The sequence below is a fragment of the Anser anser genome (assembly GCF_964211835.1).
Source record: "Anser anser genome assembly, chromosome: 2".
Lineage (NCBI taxonomy): Eukaryota > Metazoa > Chordata > Aves > Anseriformes > Anatidae > Anser > Anser anser.
In genome coordinates, this window is record NC_139721.1 from 124,340,973 (window position 1) to 124,365,427 (window position 24,455).

At 37.2% G+C, this 24,455-nt stretch overlaps 1 protein-coding gene across 4 annotated transcripts in view; it reads right to left on the minus strand.

Moving 5' to 3' along the window:
- The window catches only part of LOC310893837 (uncharacterized protein), a 64,309-nt gene that overhangs the window by 5,041 nt on the left and 34,813 nt on the right, over positions 1-24,455 (minus strand). For 2 of the 4 annotated variants that reach the window (XM_083823275.1, XM_083823276.1), the window contains exons 2-3: positions 15,152-15,197; positions 2,543-2,596 (exon numbers count right to left, since the gene is read on the minus strand). In XM_083823275.1, coding sequence (XP_083679401.1) covers positions 2,543-2,596; positions 15,152-15,197 — 100 coding nt within the window. Of the gene's footprint in view, positions 1-1,952; positions 2,085-2,542; positions 2,597-13,348; positions 15,198-24,455 lie in introns of those variants that run through there. The other 2 variants (XM_083823277.1, XR_014579354.1) reach the window with 2 other exon arrangements.

The window sequence follows — 24,455 nt, forward strand, 5'->3', positions numbered from 1 at the left end:
TTTCCTGCAAATGTGGACTTGTGTTAATAACTGCTCAGAAGTTTGCTCTAGGTCCCCTCTAATTTGGTTTAAAAATAAAAAAATAAATAAATGAAATTTTATCTTAATAAAGCTGTCTGATAGAAACATCAGTGATTAACGTCCCTGAACCCTACATTCTCATGGAGATGTCAAAGTTGGGGACACCTCCCCTCTCTATCCGGGAATGAAATCTCATAGAAATTACCACCTATCTCTGTATCTTACTTCAGTAGTCAAAAACCAAAACGTCTTGTGATAAACAGGAGAGTTTGCAACAACAAGAGTAGATAATGTCTGTGTTTTTCATTATTAAAAAAGATAAAAATAAGAATTGCCTGTAGCTTTCTAAGCACTTTGCAATTATATCTTTCTTACTTCCTATTATGGAATTCTTCCTTCATTTTCTGTTCTGGGGGATGTAGTACTGTGAGGCTAATGAAAGGATTATTGAGCTCCTAATATATGATATTTTTGCAACAGAACTGGGTATACACAGATGTACATGCACATAAGGTCCACAGTCTTTAAAATAATTTTAGAACTGGAAACAATTTCAAACTATCCCCATACAATTAGCTGGAAATATTCTTTTGCTTGACTTCAAACTGCTTTTTATGGATTTATAGCAGATTTTCCTTTTCTTTTCAAAAAGATTTTCCTAAAGAGTACATGAATCAGAACTTTCTGCTGAAAAACACGAAGAAAACAGGAAAAACTAGTTGCTTACCAACTTGTGAATTTACACCTCTAAACCAACCTAAACCAATAGCTGTAAACTAGACTAGGTCTATCAGAAACAGTAAAACTATATTACTTTAAGCCAGTTGACAGTTTGAGCCATTGGTCCCAGGGATATGAGGATGCATTTTCACCTCATCACTTAAATTCAATTTAACTGTACCTACCTTGCTGCCTCTCTCCTTACCCTTGACAAACCAGAGTTTACTGATATTTCACTTGTATTCCATGATGATTCACTTCAGTTCAACAATCTGGCAGAAAACTAACATATCAAAAAAATTTATGCTTAGTTTATTGACGTGACTCACTCTTCAAGTGCACAATTACTATAGTTGAGTCAAAGAAAGTAAGGGGAGAATGTGGGCAGGAAAGACTGCAGACATCCCTCTGGACAGTATCCTCATTTTTGAATCCAAACAAGCAATGATGTCCCCTTTATTAGTCCATGACATATAGTGGGATCTCAAGCTAAATGGAGGTCCTACAGAACACATCCAGATTCTTTAAGCTCTCATTTTCTAAGCTGAGCCACTGTCAGACCTCTTCATGATCATAAATCTATCCTCTGATTTTTCTTACTGTGTGATTCATGCTTTCTGGCTTTACACAACAGACTCTAAAAGATCGACAGCCAGTTTATGGATTGACAGGAACTACTTCTTTTCTGCCAAACCCTCCTATAAAAATGTGTGGTCATCTGATACAGTGATTCAACTATTATCACTTGAATATAAAAACCTAGCCACCTCCCTACCTTGGACGAATGTTGGTCTGTGTTGTACAAACTGTTTTGGATTGCATCTCTTTGTACAACCTTTTCTGATCACAGGTTTGAAGTGTCTCAGTTCACATTATTGACTTAGTCAACTGATGGCTGAGCAGACTCAAGCCTGACCTACTGCCGATCAAATACATCTTCCTTCCCGGGCAGGGCTCAAACCAAAACCAGTCCTACACCACAGCTGACCTTCCATATCTGTATAAACAGCCTTAAGTGAGAGACAAATTCTAAGCATGAATAGCTAGGAAACTTGAACTTAAATGTGAGCTTAAGTCTAAGGTAGAATGATAGAGTAGAAGTGTCTACTGAGTCCTTAAATAACTTCTGTTGAGGTAAAGCTATGACACATTCAAGAGGACTGCTCTCTCAAGCATGCTGTCAGCTGTGAACACCAAGTCTGACATTTTACCATTCAGCATAGGACTCCACAGCCCTGCTTTCTTCAACATGTCTTGTAGTCCCCCAGCTGTTTATTCATTCTCCTTCAGCTTCTGCATCACTGTTTGCTCCTGCTCATTCATTGCTCTGGGTAAGAAGAATTCTAGAGAAACAGGCTTGTGGTTAAAGAGAAGTGAATGAAAGCAGGAGACAACTGGAAGTTTAAAGAGCATGTACACAAACACATCCAGGAAAAATATGTTTGCTTTACATAAACGGGTAGTGACACAATGTGAGTTATCTAAGGAACTGCCTAGATGGTGCTGTGTTGGCTACCTGGCTGTGTGTTGCTATATTTGCTCAAATCTTGTTGCTGATCATATCTTGGAGTGGAAAGCTGTTAGCAAAATTGTGACACCTCTCATTCTACACTAGTTATCTGTGCCACCAAACAATTCATGAGGTGTAACTTTTAGTGTTCCTCACATTGACGATTAACATTTTCATCAAGGTCAGTGTAATGTCCTGTAATTAATAAAAAACACTCATTTTCTCTCCTGTAAAATCAGCTAGCCTAAAATTACTGATCTGTGACTTCATGAAAACCATTGGTTTCAATACCTTGCAGTGATTTGGTCCAGGGGACTGTGTGCACTGATTTGTTGTCCAGTTGATCTGCAATTAAAAAGAACATTGAAGGGCAAATTCATATAGAGCAGCACTGGATCTGCAAAGGAATTTGAAAAATACTAAACATTGCAAATATTCCAAAAGTGAAAATTTAGACACTGTATTACACTGTTATGCAGCCTGGCTTGTCTTGCTTGTATAGGCAATTTGGCATCTATGAATAGGATTCACAGAAGCTAACACTAAGCACAGAGTGCTGAAACAGATGCTGAAAAATGGATTTGAGCTTCACCACCCCAAAAACAGGTAATTCTACCTGGTTCAGATTCTTGACCTTCTGGAGATAAATATCTAAGCATGGTTTGTTTATGCACTCACTCATGGCATGAATTTAGTTACAATTTTAAATTCAGTAGCTCAAAGCTTGGTACTTGGAAAATCCAGGCACTTTCAGGGTTGGGAAGCCGTTGAACTTTAAGTTTTAATAATCTCAATGTTTCTATGTCCCTTTTGAAGTAATTCCCAATTATATCCATAAACAAACTCTTTCAGTCTGCCCTAATTCAATATCCAGTGAACAGAATAGAGACCTTTAAACCTACCACTATTTTATTATTCAAGACAAAATTGTGTTTAAACTAAATAACATAATATATAAATTTTAATAACATATATTTGTGGTTTCTTTAGCCAAACATTTTACAGCATTTGAGTATGTAACCATTTATTGGGAGATTTTTCTACTGGTAAATATTTCATATATCAGGAAATCTTAAAATACATTCAATTTCTATCTTTACCACTGTAGTCTTTACCAGGTATCAACCACTAAAAATAAAGACAAGATAATTCTTTGCAGTAATATATTGATAGAGTATAGCTTCAGGCTAAGACACTTGTAAAGCCTTGAAGGAGGCAGAGGATTATTGGTCTATAGTAGTCAAATTTAGTCAATCTTAGAAGTTTTTCTGGAAGAAAAAATTTGCTTTTTCTTTCCTCCAGATATAGCTGCTTTCATTAGCTTCTTCTTTGCATGGCAATTTGACTTGCCATTACTGATTTCTTTACAAGATTTATGTTTTATTTCCTTATCTCTAACTATGCCTACAACTGGACACGTATATATGTCAAAAAAAATAATAATAATAAATAAATAAAGTGCTGTTATCTTTGACATAGCTTAATTAACACTTTATCTGCATCTAGTGTGCTTTATAACTTAAACAAGAAAACAAAAAAAAAATCAAGAAACACAACCTTTCAATATTTGGAACTGGTAGAATGTTCAAATTGTACAAGACTTGAAGAAATTCTTAGGAGATAACTACTGAAGCCAAATAGAGTTGTAAGTATCCAAACGGCTTCATTAGGCAAAACTCTTACAAGACATGGATGTGGCATTTATGAGGTTGTGGTGACAAGGAACTTGAAATGATTTGTGTCTTCTTTAACATAATCATATAGATATGAACAATTCATTCTACATTGCTGCAACTGGATGGATCTTAAGACTGTCTTTTTCTATCTATATCAATATTCATTAACATTATGCCATTTTATGATTGGAATAAGAGATTTCAAACATTTCTGCTAAGTATGACCAGGCAGATCATTATGAGTTTTATACCATTGATACACAAAATCCACTGGTTTCAGTCTAGGTGCAGATGAGTGAATCTGTGTGGCAGGTTTGTTTCTCATAGTTCACCAATCTTCTTCTGAGTCTGTGAGAAGCCAAAATTCAGTTCGAAACTTAGAGTTTTCTCAGATCCATTGTAAAACCACTAATTTACAAATGATTCACTCTGAGAACGGCCAGTTCTGTGTTGCGAAATTCTAACTGTTTTCAGGTAAAAATTATTTTGGAAATCATAGAGAGAAAAAAAAAATACCATGAAAAATTTGCATATATCTTTAGTGGTTTTTCCAACATGTGTGAAACCCCAAGCGATTTAGTTTTGGTTTTCAGTACTAAAGGGAAGGGGGTGGGGAGCGGGGAAGAGGAGAGATCGTACAACTTTTCTTACAACTAAATTCACAAATACTTTGTGAGGACTCTTTCTTTTCTTTCCTATGTTATTGTAGTTGTTCTGAATCTGTCCAGAGATGCAACTACATATGGTCAATATGTTGATATACAGGTTGTGAAGAAACCTGCTTTGACGCAACAGGTACCTGCCCAGCTTCAGCAGTGCAGCATTAAGACATTTGCAGACACAAAGCACCATTGCTTTGTAGAAGTCCAGTCATATGGTCAGACATAAGCACACAGTCAAGGCCTCATTTGGAAGATTTCACGCATCACCTGTGTCACGTCACCACACTCTGTAAGCTCCCCTGCATATTCTAACAAACCCATAAATAAAACCAGTTTACAGAAGAGTAAAGTCCTCAAAAAGAGGACAGGAGAGGTTCTCTCCAACAGCAGACTGCTGAGGTTTAATAAGTCACCCAGTGATCCTAGCAAATGAAACTTCAGAAAATATTCCTGCCAACCTGATTGGGCTGTGAGTTCAGGGGGCAAGTTCTACCTAGGAAAGGGGTGAAGTAAGGAACTTGCATCCTGGCCATCTTTGGGAGACCAGTAGAAACTCTGAACTACGGTATGCCTGCAGTATAAGGAGGAAGCACACAAAATGCAGTTCACACTTATGTCACTCTCCTTCAGTTACAACACACTGGATATCCAAAAACTTGTGTTGCCTTTTCCCAGATCTGGAATTTCACCTGTTTTCTTCCATAAATTACTATATCTAAGCAATTTTAGTTCTTTACATTGGTACTATATCATAAAATCTCACTCCAAAACTAGTTAGAAACCTGCTAATATCCAGTCTACATTTAATTTTAGATAATTTTAGAACTATTGCTCTTGTGCCACTATTGCTTTTTCAGTTAAATAGATGTTTTCTCTCTTCAACACTTTTTCCTGATTTTATTTCTGAAGAATCCTCCTCTCTCTTCTCAACCTTTGTTTTTCTAGGCTTAACAAATCAGGAAATCAGGTCTTTTAATCTCTCTTCATAAGACTGATTCTCCATTCTAGCATACTAGCTGCCTTTCTATGCTTCTGTTTTAAGATCATCTTTCATGAACACAGGTGACCAGAACTTTATATAATATTTGAAAAGAGGCTTTACCAAATATTTGAACAATGAAATAACAATTTCCTTATTCAAAATGTCCTAGATGATGCATCTCACAATTATAGTAAACTTTACAATTGCATTAGACTTTTCAAAGTTGCTTTATATGAAAAGCAATAGTCAACCTCCAGGAAAATTAGTATGTCCATATTTCTCTCCTGCTACTTTTAACTGACAAATACATATTATATTCAAGAAGGAAAAATAAATAAATAAATAAATAATCTAGCTACTGGTCATTAGATTCCTGGCTTTGCAATATATGCTATTAAATTTTGTCTCCTTTCATCACTCTAATCAACAAAATCATCTTGTTCCCCATTTTATGTTCTCTGCGTATCTCATAAATACCTTTTTAATTGTTACTCCTTCATCTCCTATATAACTAATCAATATGTTAAATGGGATCACAACAAAGACAAGCCATTAAAACATTTGACAAACTCTTCTTATGACAGTTTCTTAGTCTTCTGACAGTTCTCCTGTAAGAATAATTACCATCTTTCAGAATGAAGTCCAGTCCATTGCCATTGTCTAAAAATATATATTATCTCATTAAAAAAGATACTGGGTTTATCAAAGATAATCTACCTTTGCTAAACCAATGTTGTAATTAACCTGTATTCAATTTATCTTCATGTTCTTTCCTTCACAAACTGTTCTAAGATTGTATGCTGCTGAAATCATATTAACAAGTCTGTAGTTGTCCTCATCACCTTTTTGCTTTATTTTTAGGTTACAGATACTTACTAAATTGGCTGTCCTTAATATTTAAAATTTGGACTTGTTAATATGCATATTAACTAAATACTCTTGCTACTAGGCTTGTATATACTGTCAATATTAAGACTGGATGTTGTCCAGGTTCCCTGATTCTGGAGCATAGAATCCTAAATTTGCTTTTGCTGGGATATATTTTCTATTGATCTATTCTCAATTCCTTTAAATATCTTTTGTTCTTGTAGATTGAAATTGCTCAAAACAGTCATACAGCTCAGGAACTTCAACTTTAGAGGATTTGGGGAGTGTTTAATTCAGGTTTTGTTATATTTCATAGAGTACTGAAAAAAAAATCATGCTGCTCTTGCAGAAAGATATTGAAAAACTTGGAAACCTTAGAACCATGTCTTAAGAAGGAAAGAAAAAAAAATAAACCCGCAGAACTGAGTCTGTTGTAATAATACAGAGACTTATAAACATGAAAAAAATAAATAAAATAAAATAAAATAAAATAAAATAAAATAAAATAAAATAAAATAAAATAAAATAAAATAAAATAATATTGGAGCAATTCCTGGTCTGCCTGACCTTAAAGGAGCCACCAAATAACAAGTATCTAGTTCTAGCAGCAGCTCAAACCTGTGACTGACTTTGGAAAGGACGACTAGTTGTGGTGGATGTGTATGAGAAATGATCTATTATACTTTTTAGTCATCACCTTTACTGGGAACTGATGTAAAATACTTGTTCAATATTTGATTCAGTCCTTAGTTAGCCTTACCTTCTTCCTTTATCCCCTGCCATCAGTGTATAGAAAAAACAGTTTCCCACAATTTTAGCTTATACAATTAACAAACTTCATCCATTTATTTTCTGTGCTAATTTGGGAAGACATAAGAACAATTTGATTTGATTTCTACTCAGGCTGATATTTTGAAGATGAACAAATATCTTAAATAGTTTACAAACGGTATAATCCCAAGAGTTCTATACTCTTCTCTCTAGTTTTTCCTCATCATTAACCTCATCTTTATCCATTTGAATTACAATAATTCTATGTCTGATAATGAACCTCAATATTCAGATTCTCAAACCCTGAATCCAACGACTTAATCTACTAACCCTGCTCTCTGTCCCAAAATTGCTTTTCAAAAATCCCCAGATTCAGTTATCAGCCTTCATCGTTGTAGTGTTAAACCTCTCACAATCACAGATAAATTTACCTTTGGAATTCCTCTGTAACACAGGAAAATATTATCACTATTTTGCAAGAAAGAGATAACATAATTGATTTGCCTAAAGAATCCATAGCTGAAGAACCAAACCCTGTTATTCAAAGCATCATACATGTGATAACTCTCATTCACATTTGCTATAAACATGGAATGAAGGCATGCACTGAGCACAATAGTAGTCACCTAAGTATGAAATATATATCTTAACCTATAAAGTTTCTTTTAATTGTATCCCACCCATTAGTACAAGGTTTGTGGGTTTTGTTGTGTTCTATTTTGTGTGTGTGTGTTTTATTTTTTATTATTTTTTAGTATTTTCTGCACCTCTTTAACAAATATAATTTTGCATGCTTACACAATCTGGAACAACTTGGAACTTCAGGGTGTATGTTAAGTTCCTGAAAAAGCACGTACACTAAAGTCAGAATGTGGTATGAATGAAAGCATGCTGATACAGTTGCTGATGTATTTTGTTTCTGTCTCTATTTCTTGCATAATATAAGTGCCTGGGCTCCCCTCACTTCTTTGGAAGGTATAGTCCCTTGGGGCCATGGTGATAACAACAGCAAACCCAAACCACCTGGAGACAGCGTTTAGTAGATGATTAACTCAATGGTGAATCAGAATGTTTGAAACAGAAGCAAGAAAATAGCAGGAAATAACTTGCACTGTATGGCTGAGAAGCTGGATTGAAATCCTGGCCCCATCAAAGTTAATGCTTAATACAGAAATTCATTCTTGATATTTATGATCCTTCCTGAGTAGTTCTAATAACATTTATTTCACTAATGACAAAGTTTGAGATGAGAAAATGATATGGGACAATGTATCAGTTAACATAATAGTCATGTACATACCTGTTTGCTTCTGTGCACTTGCATTTGTTGGAAATTTATAAAGATTCTTGTATGTGATAATAGGAATAAAAAACCTGTAGAAACTTACTTCTTCTTCCTTTAATGCTCTTTTTTTTCTTGGAATAGCTACACAAAGTGAACAACCAAGGTGAGAGAACAATAAAATTATTCATTGTGGTTTTATTTACTATAAAAGCAACAAACAAGAACCTGGTGTCAGTCAAGTCTTAATATCTGTTGCTAGGAAAATAAATTAGGAGAATCTTACAGCAGTGAAACTCCGAGGATGTTCCTCTGGTGTGGACATAGAGAGCATTCTCAGTGGAATCCACCTGGCTTCATCAGAGCTGGCGATCCTCCATATCAGCAACAGGGAGTCATTCGGATCCTAGTTTATGCTATTCAAGTTGAGAAGGGGATGGATGAGGGTGGGGTGGAAGGTCAGAGGCTGGTGGGCTTATGAATCATGGCTAAATATTCTCAATGGACGCCAACTTTTAAGAGCCCTACTGTGTCTGCACAGCCAACACCTGTTGAGCTGGAGTCTCCACAGAGCAAAGCTCCATATAATTTTTAGTTTGTGTATTTGCAATATTCTCTTATCTCTGCTTGATCTTACTCATGCAAGCAAAGTTATATATTTAAAGGCAACTTGAGATTTTTGGGGGTGAGTAGGGGTGTCTTTATTTTCTTTTGGAAGAGACAAATACATAATATTGATAGGAAGATGTCTATATGGGGGAGGAGAGCAAGAGGAAATAGCATAGGAACTTTTAGTATTCTTTATTGTCATCCTGACAATATGGGCATTATTGAGCCTGAATTTAACAACCCATCAGGCTTAAATTGTAGCACAATTGTGCTTCACTGTAAAGTCACTGGGACAGATCATCATGATCAACGTAAGTTAGGGATGTGTCTAAATGCAATACAGGACTATGAAAATTCGATTTACAAAATAACAGATTTTGGAAGACGTTAATAAATGATTTTATTATTTTATTTATTTTTAATGGAGTCACAGTGCTACTTTTCGACATTATAAAGCCTTCTGGGTAGGAGGTCTCTGTCAAACCTCTAGAGAAAAAATATCCTTCAAGGCAGCAACTAGGTAATGTCAAAGTAAAAAATAAACAAACAAAAAAATCCAGTTAAAAAAAAATACAGCAAACCAAACCACATTTCTCCCCATTTCAAGGGAGAATTGTTGTGTTGTTTTTTTTCCACTTAAATTATTAAATAAATATGCTCATATTTTACCAGTGTGTTTGCTGCAAAAAGTGCAATCTATTTGTACAGCAGAGAGAATGAAGGACTTACTGCTTAAAGGCACAAAAAGGGTGTGTAATAGGATTCTGGCATCTTCCCAGACAGCTTGCAGACAAATTCAGAGATGAACAGAGAAGTATCCTTTTTGAAGTATATTTGGCCAAGGTCTCATTCACAAACAGATAAAACCAACACATTTCTGCATGATAAGGGTCAACAGAATAGCGTATTAGTTTGAGAAGAGAACCCATCTGCAATTTTCTTATATAAAAATATACGAGGACACAACAGGAAAGCTGTCAGCATGACAGTTGGAGGATTCTGCCAAGGAGCCAGATGCTAGTGTCAGAAGAACATGTTCCACAGCTTGGCATCTGGGTTCTCTCATTGCCCTCCAAGAAGGAAGAAAAGGAGGAGTGATAAGATATGCCTAAATGAATAAAACTACAAGCAATTCCACCACCACCCCCAACACACTCAATTCACTACTTCTTTTAGAAAATCCTCAGCTACATGTTCTCCTACATCTTTTAAATTAAAATGGAAGATGATAAATTTAACCTGCTTATGTTTTAGTATGTTTAAAAGCATTCACATTTCTAAGTATGTCTCACATGATTTTAGCTGCATGTGTGTAGCTGTGTGATTTATTTTATTGTTTTCTGGTAGGTGTTCACTATTTGTTAAAGAATAGATTTCAAGCTCAATTTTTAGCCCATGTCATTCTTGGGGAAGGGTGGATATAAGGTTGCATTGACAGTTGAGAACTAAGAGTAATTACAACTATTCTTTCTCTGAACAGCTGTTAACTGAGAAAAGCTCACAAATAGATAGGGGAAAACGTTAAGTGTCAGTTTAAGACCCAGCAAGTTCATGAAGCACCATAGGGAATCACTCATTATGGGACATAAGTAGGGAAGGAAACACAGATCTTAAGACAGTTTTGAGAAAGCCACAGCTCCCTTAAAGATTCTGGTCAGAGAGCAGCAAGACTAAGGGTGTGTTCATAGTCCAGGTCCTTTAGACACATCCCCTTGCTATGCACAATTAAGTAAGCCTTAGCTTTCTATCTGTGTTCCTCTCCTCAGACTATGACCGTGATGCCTGAAAGCATCAGCCTTGGATTCAGCTTTCAGGTACTGCTGGATCTTTGTCTCTCTTCTTCTGTACAGCTCTGACCGGATAAGATGAAGCAGTCCCTTCCTGTAAGCTGATCAGGTCCCATGTAAAGCTTTAAAAACAAAGACCGAATCCCTGATGTTTTTCAGATCTCTGCAAAAAGAGAGCAAAAGACTGGAATCATGTACTTTCTCCTATCTTGAAAAATAAACTGGCTGCTCTCCTTTGAGCTGACAGAAGTTTTTGAGGTTAGACATTTCAGAAATGCAAGTGTCATTCGCCCCCATACCTTACTATGGATAGATGTGTTGTAATCACCACCTGTACTGATCTTCTAAAGGGCATGGGACTGGCTTCCACCTAGGCCTATACCCAATTCAGACAAAACAGCAGATGATTGAACTCTCTCTGCACTTATTTAAAAGCACCTTCAATGTCATTACATTCCCAGAATGATGGGACAGAGGGAATGAGGCTGAAATACAAGCAGTTTAATTCCCTATCTATGCCATAATGTCTGGCATGTTTGCTGGTATTTGTTTTCAGGAGCAATGATTGAACCCTTTCAGATATCATTCTTCCTACCTCTCTTTCAGCCCAGGACCTACAAAATGACGAGTGGAAATATTTTTTCAAGTAATAGAGTGGAATTCAGAACACAGGATTGCAAGCTCCATCCTAAGTCATTCCGTCGTTAAGAGACTGCCAGAGGAGTCTGTTATAATTCACTGAAGGGACAGAAAGAGACGGAAAGCCAGCTATCGCTGGTACTGTATAATCGACTGTTTGAATGCAGGATGAAATACACACTTATGACAAAACCTTATGGTGCTTGACCCTCAGATTAAGAAAGTGTTGCCCATGCATAGTCAAAGAATAGTTTAAAACCAAAGCCTATATCTAAAATGCAAAAAGCCATATTTGTTATGCCTAAGTAACTCCAGGAACATATTTGCTCAGCTCAGAAATCAAAAGGTGATTTTAATCATTCTCTGTACTCTAAAATCCATTTGAGGTCTGAAAATCAAACTGCTCTTGCTTCCTCTTCCATCAGCACTCACTATAAAGCATCTGCCTTTGGAACCACTCTGACAATGGGATGTGGGACATGAGGGAAAGAGATCATGGCTGTCACCGCCTCCAGCAGAGCTGGCAACACAGTAGGAAAACTACCTTTTTTTTTTTTTCTTTTTTCAATAAGTCAGTGTATGTGCTACAAAGGCACATAAAAAAAATAAAATCTATGCAAATGACAAAACAGCGCAGAAATGTATAAGAAGCAGTGTTTCTCTGTTCAAAGGTTGGGACATTTGTCATCAAAATACTGAGATCCTTATAAGACTGATCTGACATGAAGAACCCTTCCAAAACATAAGCAGAGCATTAAAAAAAAAAAAAAAAAAAAAAAAAAAGCAGCCCAAACAGGAACAGGATGACCTAGAGGAAGTTAATAACCAGGTGGAGTTTTCCAGCAAAGTATTAGGCCTACAGTTCTTGATTCCCTGCTACGTTATTGCAAAAACTTCTTCCCAAACTTCCCAGAAAGAAAATCTTACCTGCGGTCTGAGCAGGTAAGCAGAACTCTGAGCAGAACTCTGAGGGACAGTGCAATCACTGTGCTACTGGTGGACATGAAACACTTTTCTGGTGAACCAGGGTAGCTAGTCTGTGAAGTCCAGGTACTCTCATAGGCACAGGCAAGAAGTCTGATTCTAGGATAAAGTGCTAGAGTCCCAGACTAGAAATCTGTTCTCAGACATCCAGACTCAGGAGGCAATGAGGTCCTGAGATGCTGAGTGCTGCCCATGAAAAGTTACAGTACCACCAATCTGGGAGACTTTGCAGGGTAAGATCTGATCCAAGAATGAAAGCATTCTAAAACAGCCTTAAATTATGTTTTTTCTCAACTTCTGTCATGCTGGAATAAAAGTCAGAAGTACTGAAAATCTCCTTACACTTCCAAACAATCCAGTAGCTCTGAAGAGTTCAGACATACAATGAAGTACACAGCAGCAGACCACCTCAGCTTTTCCGGTGCTCCACTCACATTTCAAAATCTTCTCAAGGTTTGTCCATGACAACTATAACGTATTTGTTATTTTGTTTGTTTGGTTGGTTGGTTGGTTTTATTTTCCTGCAGCAGCATTTTATATATTACAAGTTTTGGGAAAATCCATTCAAAAAGGAAAGTTTTAAATTCCAGTGCAGAGTTTCTTTGTTAATTTCAAACTGGCATGAAATGAGCAAGGAGAAAGGAGTAGGAGTGCTGTGCCTGCTTCATGCTTTTTACACCACTTTGATTCATGAGAGGCAAACTTCTGTGTATGTTTAAAGTCTTTAAAGATTTATATTATTAACAAAACAAGGATTTTTACAATCAGTGAACATTTGTTTAGTTTCCCCCGCGCCTCCTCCCTCCCTACCCGACCCCCCAACCAGCACACACAATTTTAGGAGAACATTTTGTTGGCTATAATTAAACTATGTGTGTTAATTAGGATTAGATTTTAAATGCACTGCTTGGGAAGTAGAAAAAATACAGGATCTGAATGAGCCCAAATTGAGATGACACTTGAATTTTCACAGATGTTTCCATAATCCTAATTTCAAATTGATTGTACTTCCTGAACAGTGAGAAGCCATTTTCAGTTATTTATTCAGACATGAACTACTTCTTCAGTAAGTAGAAAATATCCAGTCCTGTAGTTAACTGCTTAAAATAAATGGATACCAAAGAAGATTTTGACTATGTATAGGTAAGTTATTCGACAAAACTCGAAGAGTATCCATATCTGAAGGAAGACATCTCTAAGCATGTGAAGAATCTGTGGTTCATAAGGAGTGTTGCTATTGCTGTAGGTTGATCCATGGCACCAGTATGTGCCACCATATATTTACAGTCCTGTGCTCACAGTGTAGATCTGCTCAATCTATCATACAAAGCCAATACAACCTGGCTCTGCACCAGGAAAACCTAAATTATTCATCATGAAACCAAGTAGAGCCTGAGGGCTACTTTGACTTAATGGCAGCTGGCAATGGCCCCAAGAGACTAAAATAGCAGCCATTAACCCATGTGCTCAGTTGGTATTTTTTCCTTCTCTTTTATCACAATCTCTAAACCAGTGTCAGGGAGGGCTGGCATCTCATTCTCTATAGACATGATCTCCTCTTGTCTGGCAGCAGCTAGAGTCTACTGGAGGAAAGGCATGGCACAAGAACGCCATGTTACATGACCAAATTCTGCACAATAACTTCATTCACAACAGTTCCGTTGGTCTGGTAATGTTGGAGCCAGATTTACAAATTGGCGGCAGAAAAAGGCTTATCAGTATTATTAATGTATGTCCTTCTGGTCTGACCAAGCCTTACAATTCTTGCTGAAGGAATTCATGTAATCGAGAGGCCAATCCAACCTGATTTGGGAATAGTCCTAAATGATATAACTCAAAGTTTGTTCCTGGCCACATCTGTGATACAGAATGTTCCAAAAACATCAGAAAGGATATGTCTGAGCAAGTTATCCATTTTCTTTCTAAAATATTCTAAAAGAATAAATAACTCTTAGCAGTGAGTTGGGCTGGGCTTGTGCAGACAGTTTTCATATAAGCTTCTCTGCACTGCTGTGCCAGTGATCTGTAACGTAACACTAAGAAACTGAAATTTAATCTCACTTTTCACAAAACATAAAAAAATATATTCCATTTTTCCTATTGGAATCTTTATTCTAATTTTATTCCCCCACTTTATCACCAGTTATACAGAAGTGGTGGATCTAATGTGGATAGGTGGGATGAATGGCACCAACTTGTGAATACGGTACATTGTATTGGGATAGTATGAGTTTGACTCTGGCACAGCTACTCACTCCTATCTACAGCATACATATATTTCTATACTATACAAACCATAACCATTTTCTTGCAAATTTAAGTCATGCCATTCTAATACATTCAGGGTACATAAACATAAACCAGGGAAACTTCAAGTGATTACAAGATCCAAAGATGGGACAACAGAATCACATTCCACAAATAGCATATTTCACAAAAATAGTAAGTATTTTCAAAAAGAAAGGAAAGAATGGAAGACGTGTGAATTGGCTGGAGCAGTTACCTTAAGGTAACTGTTTTACTGCTGGAGCAAAATCAAGGTGATATGAGTCATAGATCCATACTGCCTTTGGCCTTGCATTTGTGGGGCCAAGCAGCTTGAGTCAGTTGCCTTCAAGGTAAAACAGCCTTAAACCAGTACCTGAATTGCCTGGGGAGCTTGTGCCTCTTTCCTGGCCCAAATCATACTGAAAGACAAAAGCAGATGTTGTTAGCAGGCAATGAATTCAATATCAAGCATGACTCTGAACCCCAGATTAGTGGAAAAGCCAAACTGCAACACCTGTCTTGGGGCTGCAAACAGGCATATACTCAGGAATAGCAAGGAGCTGTAATTTAAAAATAAAAAAAATAAAAAAAAAAAAGATATATTTTTCCTCAATCTTATAGCTTCTTCTTATCATTTAGAACACAGGCAGCTTTTCCTAGTTTGCCTAGGAGCAATCATTCAGCCTAGAATAATGAAGACAAGAAACTCCTTAGTAAATGCCATCTGCCTCTATTCACCACCATCAGCAAAAATGATACCTTTGACTCCCCTACAATTGATTAAAGTTTAAGTCCATAAAAGCTGCCCTTGCGTCACGTTTGGTGTTACTTATTTCATTAAATGTCAGATTAACTGGTAATTAGTTCAATAGAATTACTTAATACTATTACTTCATATAAAATGCTCCATAACTTTTCTGCACATCAAACCATGTGATTTACAACAAAATCGTTACATGTCAATACTTTGGGGCATCGGTATAAAATCAAGATGCCATACAGTGTATTCAGCTAAAATGAAATCCCTTTCACTGATTCCTCCTGCTGTTTTTCTGTGCGTGTACTTCAGTATTTCTGAGAATTTTAGGCTAACCGTATTTGTGGTCTGAACGCTGCCTAAAATAGACATCTTCAAATGCCATCCTAGCAATGCAAGCAGTAATGACAACAAAATACCTTTCAATGTTCTTGAGATTGTAAACAGAAAGGCTCTATCCTGCCTCACACAGCCAACCTGTATTGAATGCAGTGGGAGTTACATGAAACCGAGGTCAGAATTTGGCCTACAGTCAAGGAAATAGTGCCAGCAAACTGTTTCCACTGAAAAGTCAAAACAAGTTTATCAACTAAACAAAGTGGATTTCCTGAAAACGACAACAGGTATAGGTGTAATTTCAAGAACAACTTGAGGGTTTCATTAGGCCTCTCTTTTTTCTCCCTCTCCTTTTTGAGAAATAACACATTTTATCAGAAACTGCATGTGTGTGCATGCATGTGTGAACATATAGTCACTACGGGAGTGAAGTGGTAACCAATCTGAGGTTTTTCTCTTTTGCTTCCTGGCTGTGTAAGCCTATTTTTCTTTTATTACTGTAATTATGGGGGGTGTGTGTGGTATATTGACCATTGACAGGATGGTTACCAAACAACTTTATCAGTAGTATTTGACGTATACGAGTATATAAAGTATAAATGCTCCATACATATATGCACATGTAGATTATAGTGCTGTGGTGCAACTATATGCAAGGGTATACACACACACACGTAGCAATGTGCACACATAAATAAATATATTGTGGTACAATTGTGGTAGCTGTAAATAGCTTGATGTAGTTGTACAGCAATTTGTGGTAGACTGTATTCAATATTATTCCATAACTGCATGGCAAAATAAATAAATAAATAAATAAGCCTTTACACACATGGGCCTGTTCCTGTTAATGGCTTTATCAGAAAATACAGTCCAGTATTTGATAGGTGAAAGCTGTATATAGTGCAAAAACACAAACTCTATAGAGCATATTTAAATTTTTAGTGAAATATGGTATAGACTGTGAAGCGTTGATATTGTTTCTAACCTTTTCATTTACTGAGCCACCACTGAAGTTCAAAATATTCAACCCAACCCCTAAATGACAAGTTCATATCTGTTATTGTTTTATAACACAGTAAAACACATGCTTACATTGCAGATTAACCTAACAGACTGATATCTCAAAGGAAGGTTTTTGGTTGGTCTGTCATGTGTACATCTGCCTGGCAAACAGTTCCAGGAAGGTTATTTGTATTTAACAGGCCTTACTCAGAAATTCTTCTTGGTGCCATAAATTTCTTCATTTAGAAAAAGTACATTTTTTTTTCTAAAATTAACAAAAAAAAATCAAATCAGGAAGTTGTTTAATTTCTGGAAACTTTAGATGGAAAGAATAAATTCACAAAAAGAAAAACAGTTTAGTGTGGAAAAAAAAATAATCCAGTTTCACAGAAAAGGGAGTTTTGGCAGATACTGCATTTTTGAAGCAAAGGCAAATTCACAGTCTAACACCTGACCTAAATACCTTGCTTACACATTAAACAAGTGTCTCTTGGGAGCAAGTCTTACAATAGCTTGCATAACTTTCACAGAGAGTGACAAAATTGAAGAGTCAGACTTTGAATCCTCAGCTTCTTGGAGCACCAGCAAAAATGCCCGTCAGCACCCGGCTCTGCTCCCTCCTCCTGTCCCTTGGTCCAGCCTCTGTCATCCCAGAACTTCCTCTCCTGGCCTCCTTTCCTGCCCAGGAAAGCTGAGAAGCATCTGCTCCCTAGGGCTGCTTGGTAAACCAAGATATCTGAGTGAGTTTTATCTTTTGGACTACATGGCAGAACCATGTTGTCAAATCTACTAACGAAAACTACTGTTTAGCTTTATAAAGCAAAATCAGAGAGTAATGAAACATGTCTTTATATCTCTTTTTCTCTGAAGCCACATTATGGACAAGCACTGTAGGAAGTGTGTCAATGTCTGTCATGTGTCATCATCTGTTGTCTGGAATTTTCTCCATTAGTTAGTCAACGTTGTGGGGTGATAGTTAAGTTTGCAGCCAGCACTTTTAGTTTGCCTGACTTTGGTCATCTTAAGTCAGATCCTTAAAGTTAATCATGGTTTCCTGGAAAAATGTAGCATTAATTTTAAATGTAAATTATTGAAATGTACAACTAGTAATTCATATTTTCTAATTAATAAATATTCTGTGCATGATGCATTAGTAATGCTATTAAATATTTATCTATAGATGGAGATACTGTGAATTATAATAAATTGTAAAAGGGTTCTATTAGCTTTTTTAAAAGATAAATAAAATTGAAATTGTGATCAATATAATGAATGCATTATGTTAAAATTTCTGTTGCCTCACAAACCATATCTGTTGATGTGTTTTACGAACAAATGTCATAAAAATGTTAGCAATATTTAAAAACAAAATATGTTAAATAAAAATAAAATTGACTATGGAAAGTAAATTTAAATATTTAATGATATAATTAAGTCTTATTAATGTAATGTTCTTTATTTTTTCAGATTAAAAATTCACAAGAATTGTCATCTTCTTTCATCTTAATCAGATGGTATGTTTGTCATAATTATTTGTTATGTATTTTCATTAACATTTGATGAATATTAACTTTACGAAATAGAACAATCTTGTTCCTGAACAAATCAACTGGAGTGATGCAAGGCCAAGTATTCTGTGCCTTTGCTGCAACAACGCCGAGGACACACCAGAACAAGAGCAGGAGTCTCACCAGCTTCTAAGACTTTCATGTTTGGGCAATTGCCAGGTGGTCTTTCAAGTATATGTTCAGTTTGGGTCCCTGTGTCTGATTTTCACTTCTTGCTTTGAGAGAAAATCATCTGTGTCAGACTCTAAGCTCCCACAGACTGAAGGAGCTTCATAATTACCCCAGCTCAGAGGTGGTGAAACTCCACCAAGCTTTGCCTTGGTCATCCTCTCCTGTTGACACCTCTCCTTGTGTGCCTCTTTGGATGCCAGCTCACTCTTTAGTCTGTAGTTACAGCTCCAACAAGTGCAGGACAGGTTCAGAGGAAGATATGTGACCTTCAAAAAGGGACCACGTGTCCAGCAACACACCACTCAACATGGGAAGGTGCCTTCCACGTTACTTTAACATGTTATTTTTAACACAGTTCTGACATATTTACAGATATGCAGACAAGCTTGTTACTTGCCTGAGAAAAGGCACTATTTTATCACCATGCGACTGTTAACAGACATCTCTAAGACAACATAAAATACCTTGAGTTGCATAAAGAGAAATCTAAAATATTATCAGAGACTAGGAGTACAAACAACCAGTCCTACATTCCAGCAATATTGTTTACACAAAACTGTGACATCAGATCATTTTTAAAGATGAGATTTTGTCTCCTTTTTAATTATGAAGGATAAAATACAATTGAAAGACTGGAAAGAATAAATAGATAATGAAGTATCAGGATTTTTATATAGAAGCTCGTTATTAAAATGACTGTTTCCTTCAACTGCTTAATTTAATTACTCTAAAGCAGGTTTTTACTTGTTCTGCTCATACTAATGCACAGGTATCAGATGTGTTAATATGACACCTCATGGGTCGCACCCTGAGCTTGAAGAACCACTTTAACCTCTTCATTACCCTGTGGACATAACCTGCGTCTCCTCCCATAGGGCTGCTCACCCTGGCCTGCAGAGTTGTGATGGGCTGTAAAAAGATGTATCAGCAATCAGAAGGCATCACAGCATGCCTCTGTGCTCACTTCCCTCTGCACCACTCCAGGGGATACCTCTTCACAGCTCTGACCACTGTTGCAAGCAAGGGAGGTGATCACTATTATCTCTGTTTAGCCAAAATTAAAGAATGATTTCATTTTCAGTTGCTATTGGTTCATATGGTGTCCACAGAAGATAACGAAGATTAAGCATTACCCAAGAACTTTTTTAAAGTGTAGAAAATGCTCATTTCTCCTTTAGAAAACCTCTCTCTGACAGAAACATGCACTATGAGAGTATTCACAATATTTTCAAGTATTCAGTGAACACCTAAATGACCTGTATCCTACTGAAAGCACCAATTATCTGAAGACTTGTATCTAGTATGATTAAAAGTTTTAGGGTTGGAAACAAGTTTTATCTAAAGACTTGTACAAACAGAGAGTCAGATGGGAGGGACTGTGTCAGAGAGGGAACAGCTATTGGAAAGCACCAACAATAGGGCTAGCAGGAGAGAGGGCAGATGGGGGAGCAGGACAAGGCACGTAATACTGGAGGAGAAAGAGACTGTAAAAGGATCAGAGGCAGGAAAGCTAGAGTGGGAGGAGGGATGCTCATGTAAACATTTTCTTGTTATCCACACATGCCCACAGTTAGCTGACTCATGAGTTGAAGAAAAGGGGCAATTTACAGGTAAACTTCAGGAGAAAACAGTAATACTCTTGTTATCTTAATACCTGCTTTATATTTATGCTAAAAATATCTTCACTGGCCACCATCCTGTTATGAAGTTTGCTTACTATACAGACATTTGTGAACAGAGACAATAAACTGCCTGACTACGTTTCCTTTACATTCATTTGGAGACATCTATGTGCGCTGTTTAGAGCAAGCAGGTAAGAGTTGAGGGAGTAGAGTTCAACTCCAGATTTGAGCCACTGGCTCACTGTGTGACCTGGAAAAAAAGAAAACCAGGGAGATGGCAAACTCCCCTTGCTTGCCCAGCATTGTGCCTCACTATTTCCCACTGTCTAATGGGAAAGCAAAGCATTTGGTGGGATTCTGTCAGACCAAGGGGGGAAAGATGCTTCTACTATGAAAGGTTAATTTTCTTTCTGTTTATTATTTGTAGGTGCATGTAGGTGCATGTAGGTGCAAATGTGAATACTTTTTGCAATCAGGCTCAGAAAAAGTTGTTCAACTCTGCAGACCTCTGAAGATAGAACCTCGTAATTTCATGTGGACAGAGCATGCACCTGCCAGCGTGGGATCACAGATCTCTCTCTCTAGTTGTTGAGTTTCAGCAGTAATTGCCTTTTCCATTTCACCTTCACTTTGAAAACTCGTGGGTTTTATTAACATAAAAAAGCCTTAGGTTATTAAGAAATTTTGTGGGCTGTATTTATGGAGAATTCTGACAGAAGATAAGGATCTCTTCCAGCAGTTAACACCTTCTCAGAGTTTGCTGAGACACATGAACAAAAGAAGCAATCCTCATAATGGCTGAATCCTTTATAATCACTCTGACCCAAAACCAAAACAGTAAAACAAATCTATAGGTGACTAAGTGCTTGAGATCTGTTGGATTTTAACCTTTAGTTAAAAATGCCTTGTGTTTTAATCAAAACCTTACTCTCAGGCAAACATGCCAAATCTCCAATATATTGCTTTAAGCATTCAGTAGAACTCAGTGGAAGGGATATATTTTTTGTTGTTGTTATTATTTTCCAACTCCAATCACACACACAAGACGAGCTTCAAAACCAGAAAGAACCTTAGCAGAAGAATGAGCTGTGGAGCACACTCACAGTGTGTCAATTCCCTGTCTTTCCTGTTCAGAAGATGTGAGGCATGACAGGGGAAGGGAAGAGGGCAGAGTCCACTTGTTCAAAGCTGTAGGCTTGTTCTTATATGTGTTGTTGATCCATCCGCCCCACTCTGAACCAAACAACCCTGAACTCTAAGCCTGCCCTGATTTAGGGCAAGCCTGGCGCTTTCTTTGAAATTTCACCAGGAAATAGTGTTTATAAGGAAGAGGGATTGCAGAGGAACCTCCCCATTTCTTCCTCATAGAGCATAGATTTTATAAAGAGCACTTACACTTTCCTTCTGCTTTTTTCCTTAAGTGAAAAGCAAAAAATATGGCAGAAAGTGGTCTGGCTATTCCTGCAGGCAGTTTAGCAAAGCTGGTCAGCAGACATACACAGCAGTGCCCATTTTCCCAGTGAAAGTGAAGACTTGGAGAAAAAAAATGTCTCCTGGAGGTTTCTGTAGTACTGCATCTCCAGTATACCTCCAACATGGCAACAAGATATAATCTAATCTACAATAAACGATCAGTGAGGTAATTAGACAAAAACACAGACTAAAAGAGGGGAATACAAGTATCTTTCCAGCCTTTTGATGTCATATTCAGTGGGTATTATTCTCCTCTTGACACCTTTCAGAACACCCATTGACATTAAAGGGAGACATGCCCTTCCACTAGTTACTAATAGAGTCCATTATATGATTATATTTCAGAGATAAATGTTATTGATTAAAGGTACAGAAGAAACAATAATTGCATTTTAGCTGAGTCATTTTGCTACCACTTCATCTGTAATTTTATTATCACTTCACCAAAAGGCAACAAAGATGCTTGAGCTAATGAAAAGCTTAAGGTGTATCAAGAAAATTAATAAGAAAGAGAATTCCAAAGAGAACAATGCCTTTGTTGAGGTGTAAAACGCCAGAACCACAAAATTGCTTAATTGCTACAGCCAGCTCAGTTTCTAGTGGCAGTAGGAGTGAAGGAGTTAATACTTGGGTGCTAATCAGAGAATTTCTTTGTGACTTGAAGTGCTTGTAGCAGATAAGCAGTAATATGCCTTGTTTTACAGGTTTTCTGTTGCTGGGGCATGGTCCCTTGCTGCACAGCATATATTGAGTAAGATGGATACACAGAACAGGGGTAATAGCTTTCCATGTCACGGCAATATAAAACAGACAGTTTTTATAAACTGAAAACAGGTTTGTAACACTAGTTCTATACAAGAAATATCTCTTTGAAAACAATAGTATAGATGGGAATTTTTTTTCCTCTTCCTAACCAGAGGTAAGAAGGAAAGCCAAGCAACCCACATAAATCTATTGTCAAGCCTCATGGGAAACCCCATAGGTGAATTATGAGTCATAATAAGAATTATTTGTTGTACTACTGTATGCAATCAATCAGCAGTTCAGACACAGAAGACTTTTACCCTCTGTCTCTATCAGATAAACCCATAACCCTTTCAGAGGACTTTAAACCAGATGTAAATTGATGTGAAGCATGAGCAACTCCTAATACAGATACATTCAGAGTGACACTTCCTCTCCTTCAGGGGTTCTCAGCCTTCTCCACACAGAATATCAAATCTTGTAAAAATAAAAATATAAAAAATAAAAAATACAAGGATTATCTTCCCATGCTCCAAGTTGCATTATCTGATGGTTCCTAGACAGGTGGGAAGTAGTGGCAAAGGAGTTGGGAAGAAGCTCAGGGCCTATGAGAGACATGATGTCCTAGAAGATGGAGAAAGGCAAGGTTTGTCAATGAAGCACTGCTAAGGGGACAAAGTACTGGTAACATGTTTGTGTACTCATCTCTCCTGTCTTTCAATGAAGAATGAAGTGGAGAAAATATTCTAAATAATGTGTAGTAGAGTAACAGTCCTATGAAGAAAATATAAGGAAATATAATTCTGAATTTTCACCACTACACATTGCTTGTCCCAGAATATCCCAGATATTGAACAGTCTGACCTTTCAGATATTATAGATATTTTAGTGCTCTGTATCTCCTGCACAAGGACAGCACAAGACAACAGCATCTCTGCTGCTACTTATCGATTTATATCTTCCTTCTAGAAACCCCACAACAAATATTTTTCATTATCTTGTACAGCACAGAAGAAGATGTGGAAAATACTGAAAAACTGGTTCCATGAATGACAAAATCCATTATGTTTGGTTCTCTATAGGTTTGAATTTTGAGATTATCTAAAGAAAAAGTGTGCCCTGTCCTAAACAGAGGGACTAATAAGACTGGTGTCCAGTCTCTGATTTCTCTGTGAATGTAATAGTCTTTAGTTCTCTGAATTTTGGGTAAATGTGTGTGAAATTTGTCTCAGGCTTCTGAACCACAGATACTATGTCCTCTACGTATCCCCTGGGGAAGCCCAACCGATCACAGCAGCAACCTCACAAAGAACCTTTCCCAGTTCATCCCCAAGGGCAATTTCATAGCCCACAAATTCCACAGCCGTCTGATCACATTTGCATTTTCCAGCTTGGCAAACAGGTTATTATGGTTGAGGCATCTGAGGACAAGTTGAACATGCCAACTGTGTTGTTCTGGGTTCCCAAAATAAATGTGGGTGTCATCCAGACATGCTGCTACATCCTGGTCTAACATCTTCCTCTAAATGTTGTAAATAAAATGCTGGAATGTTGCTAGAACATTAGAGAGGGAAGGAATAGGACAGGATTTACCTGTACCAACTGCAGAAAGAGGTCGGTGCTCAGCACCCTGTCAGATGAGTTTGTGATTCCTGACAAAGGCACATTTGTTCAAGTGCTTTAAATAGTTTATTAATGAGATGCAGAGGCTACTAGTTCCCAACCAGGGTCAAAGCAGGGCTCAGTCACCTACGCAAAGCTGCAAGAGACAAGAGCTTTATTTGAAAAAGTCATATCCATACACTTAAGACATCAACAGGTGGGAATTACTTGGCAATACTCTCACTGAAGTAGTCCAATACATATCCAGCTTCCGGCTCAGACTACAACTGTCTCCTACAGCCAAAGCAAACATTGGTTTGGGACAGAGGTTAACAGGCAGTGTGTCTGCACTCTTCTGTCAAAGACATCACAAATGCTCTAATATTTTACAGGCAGCCT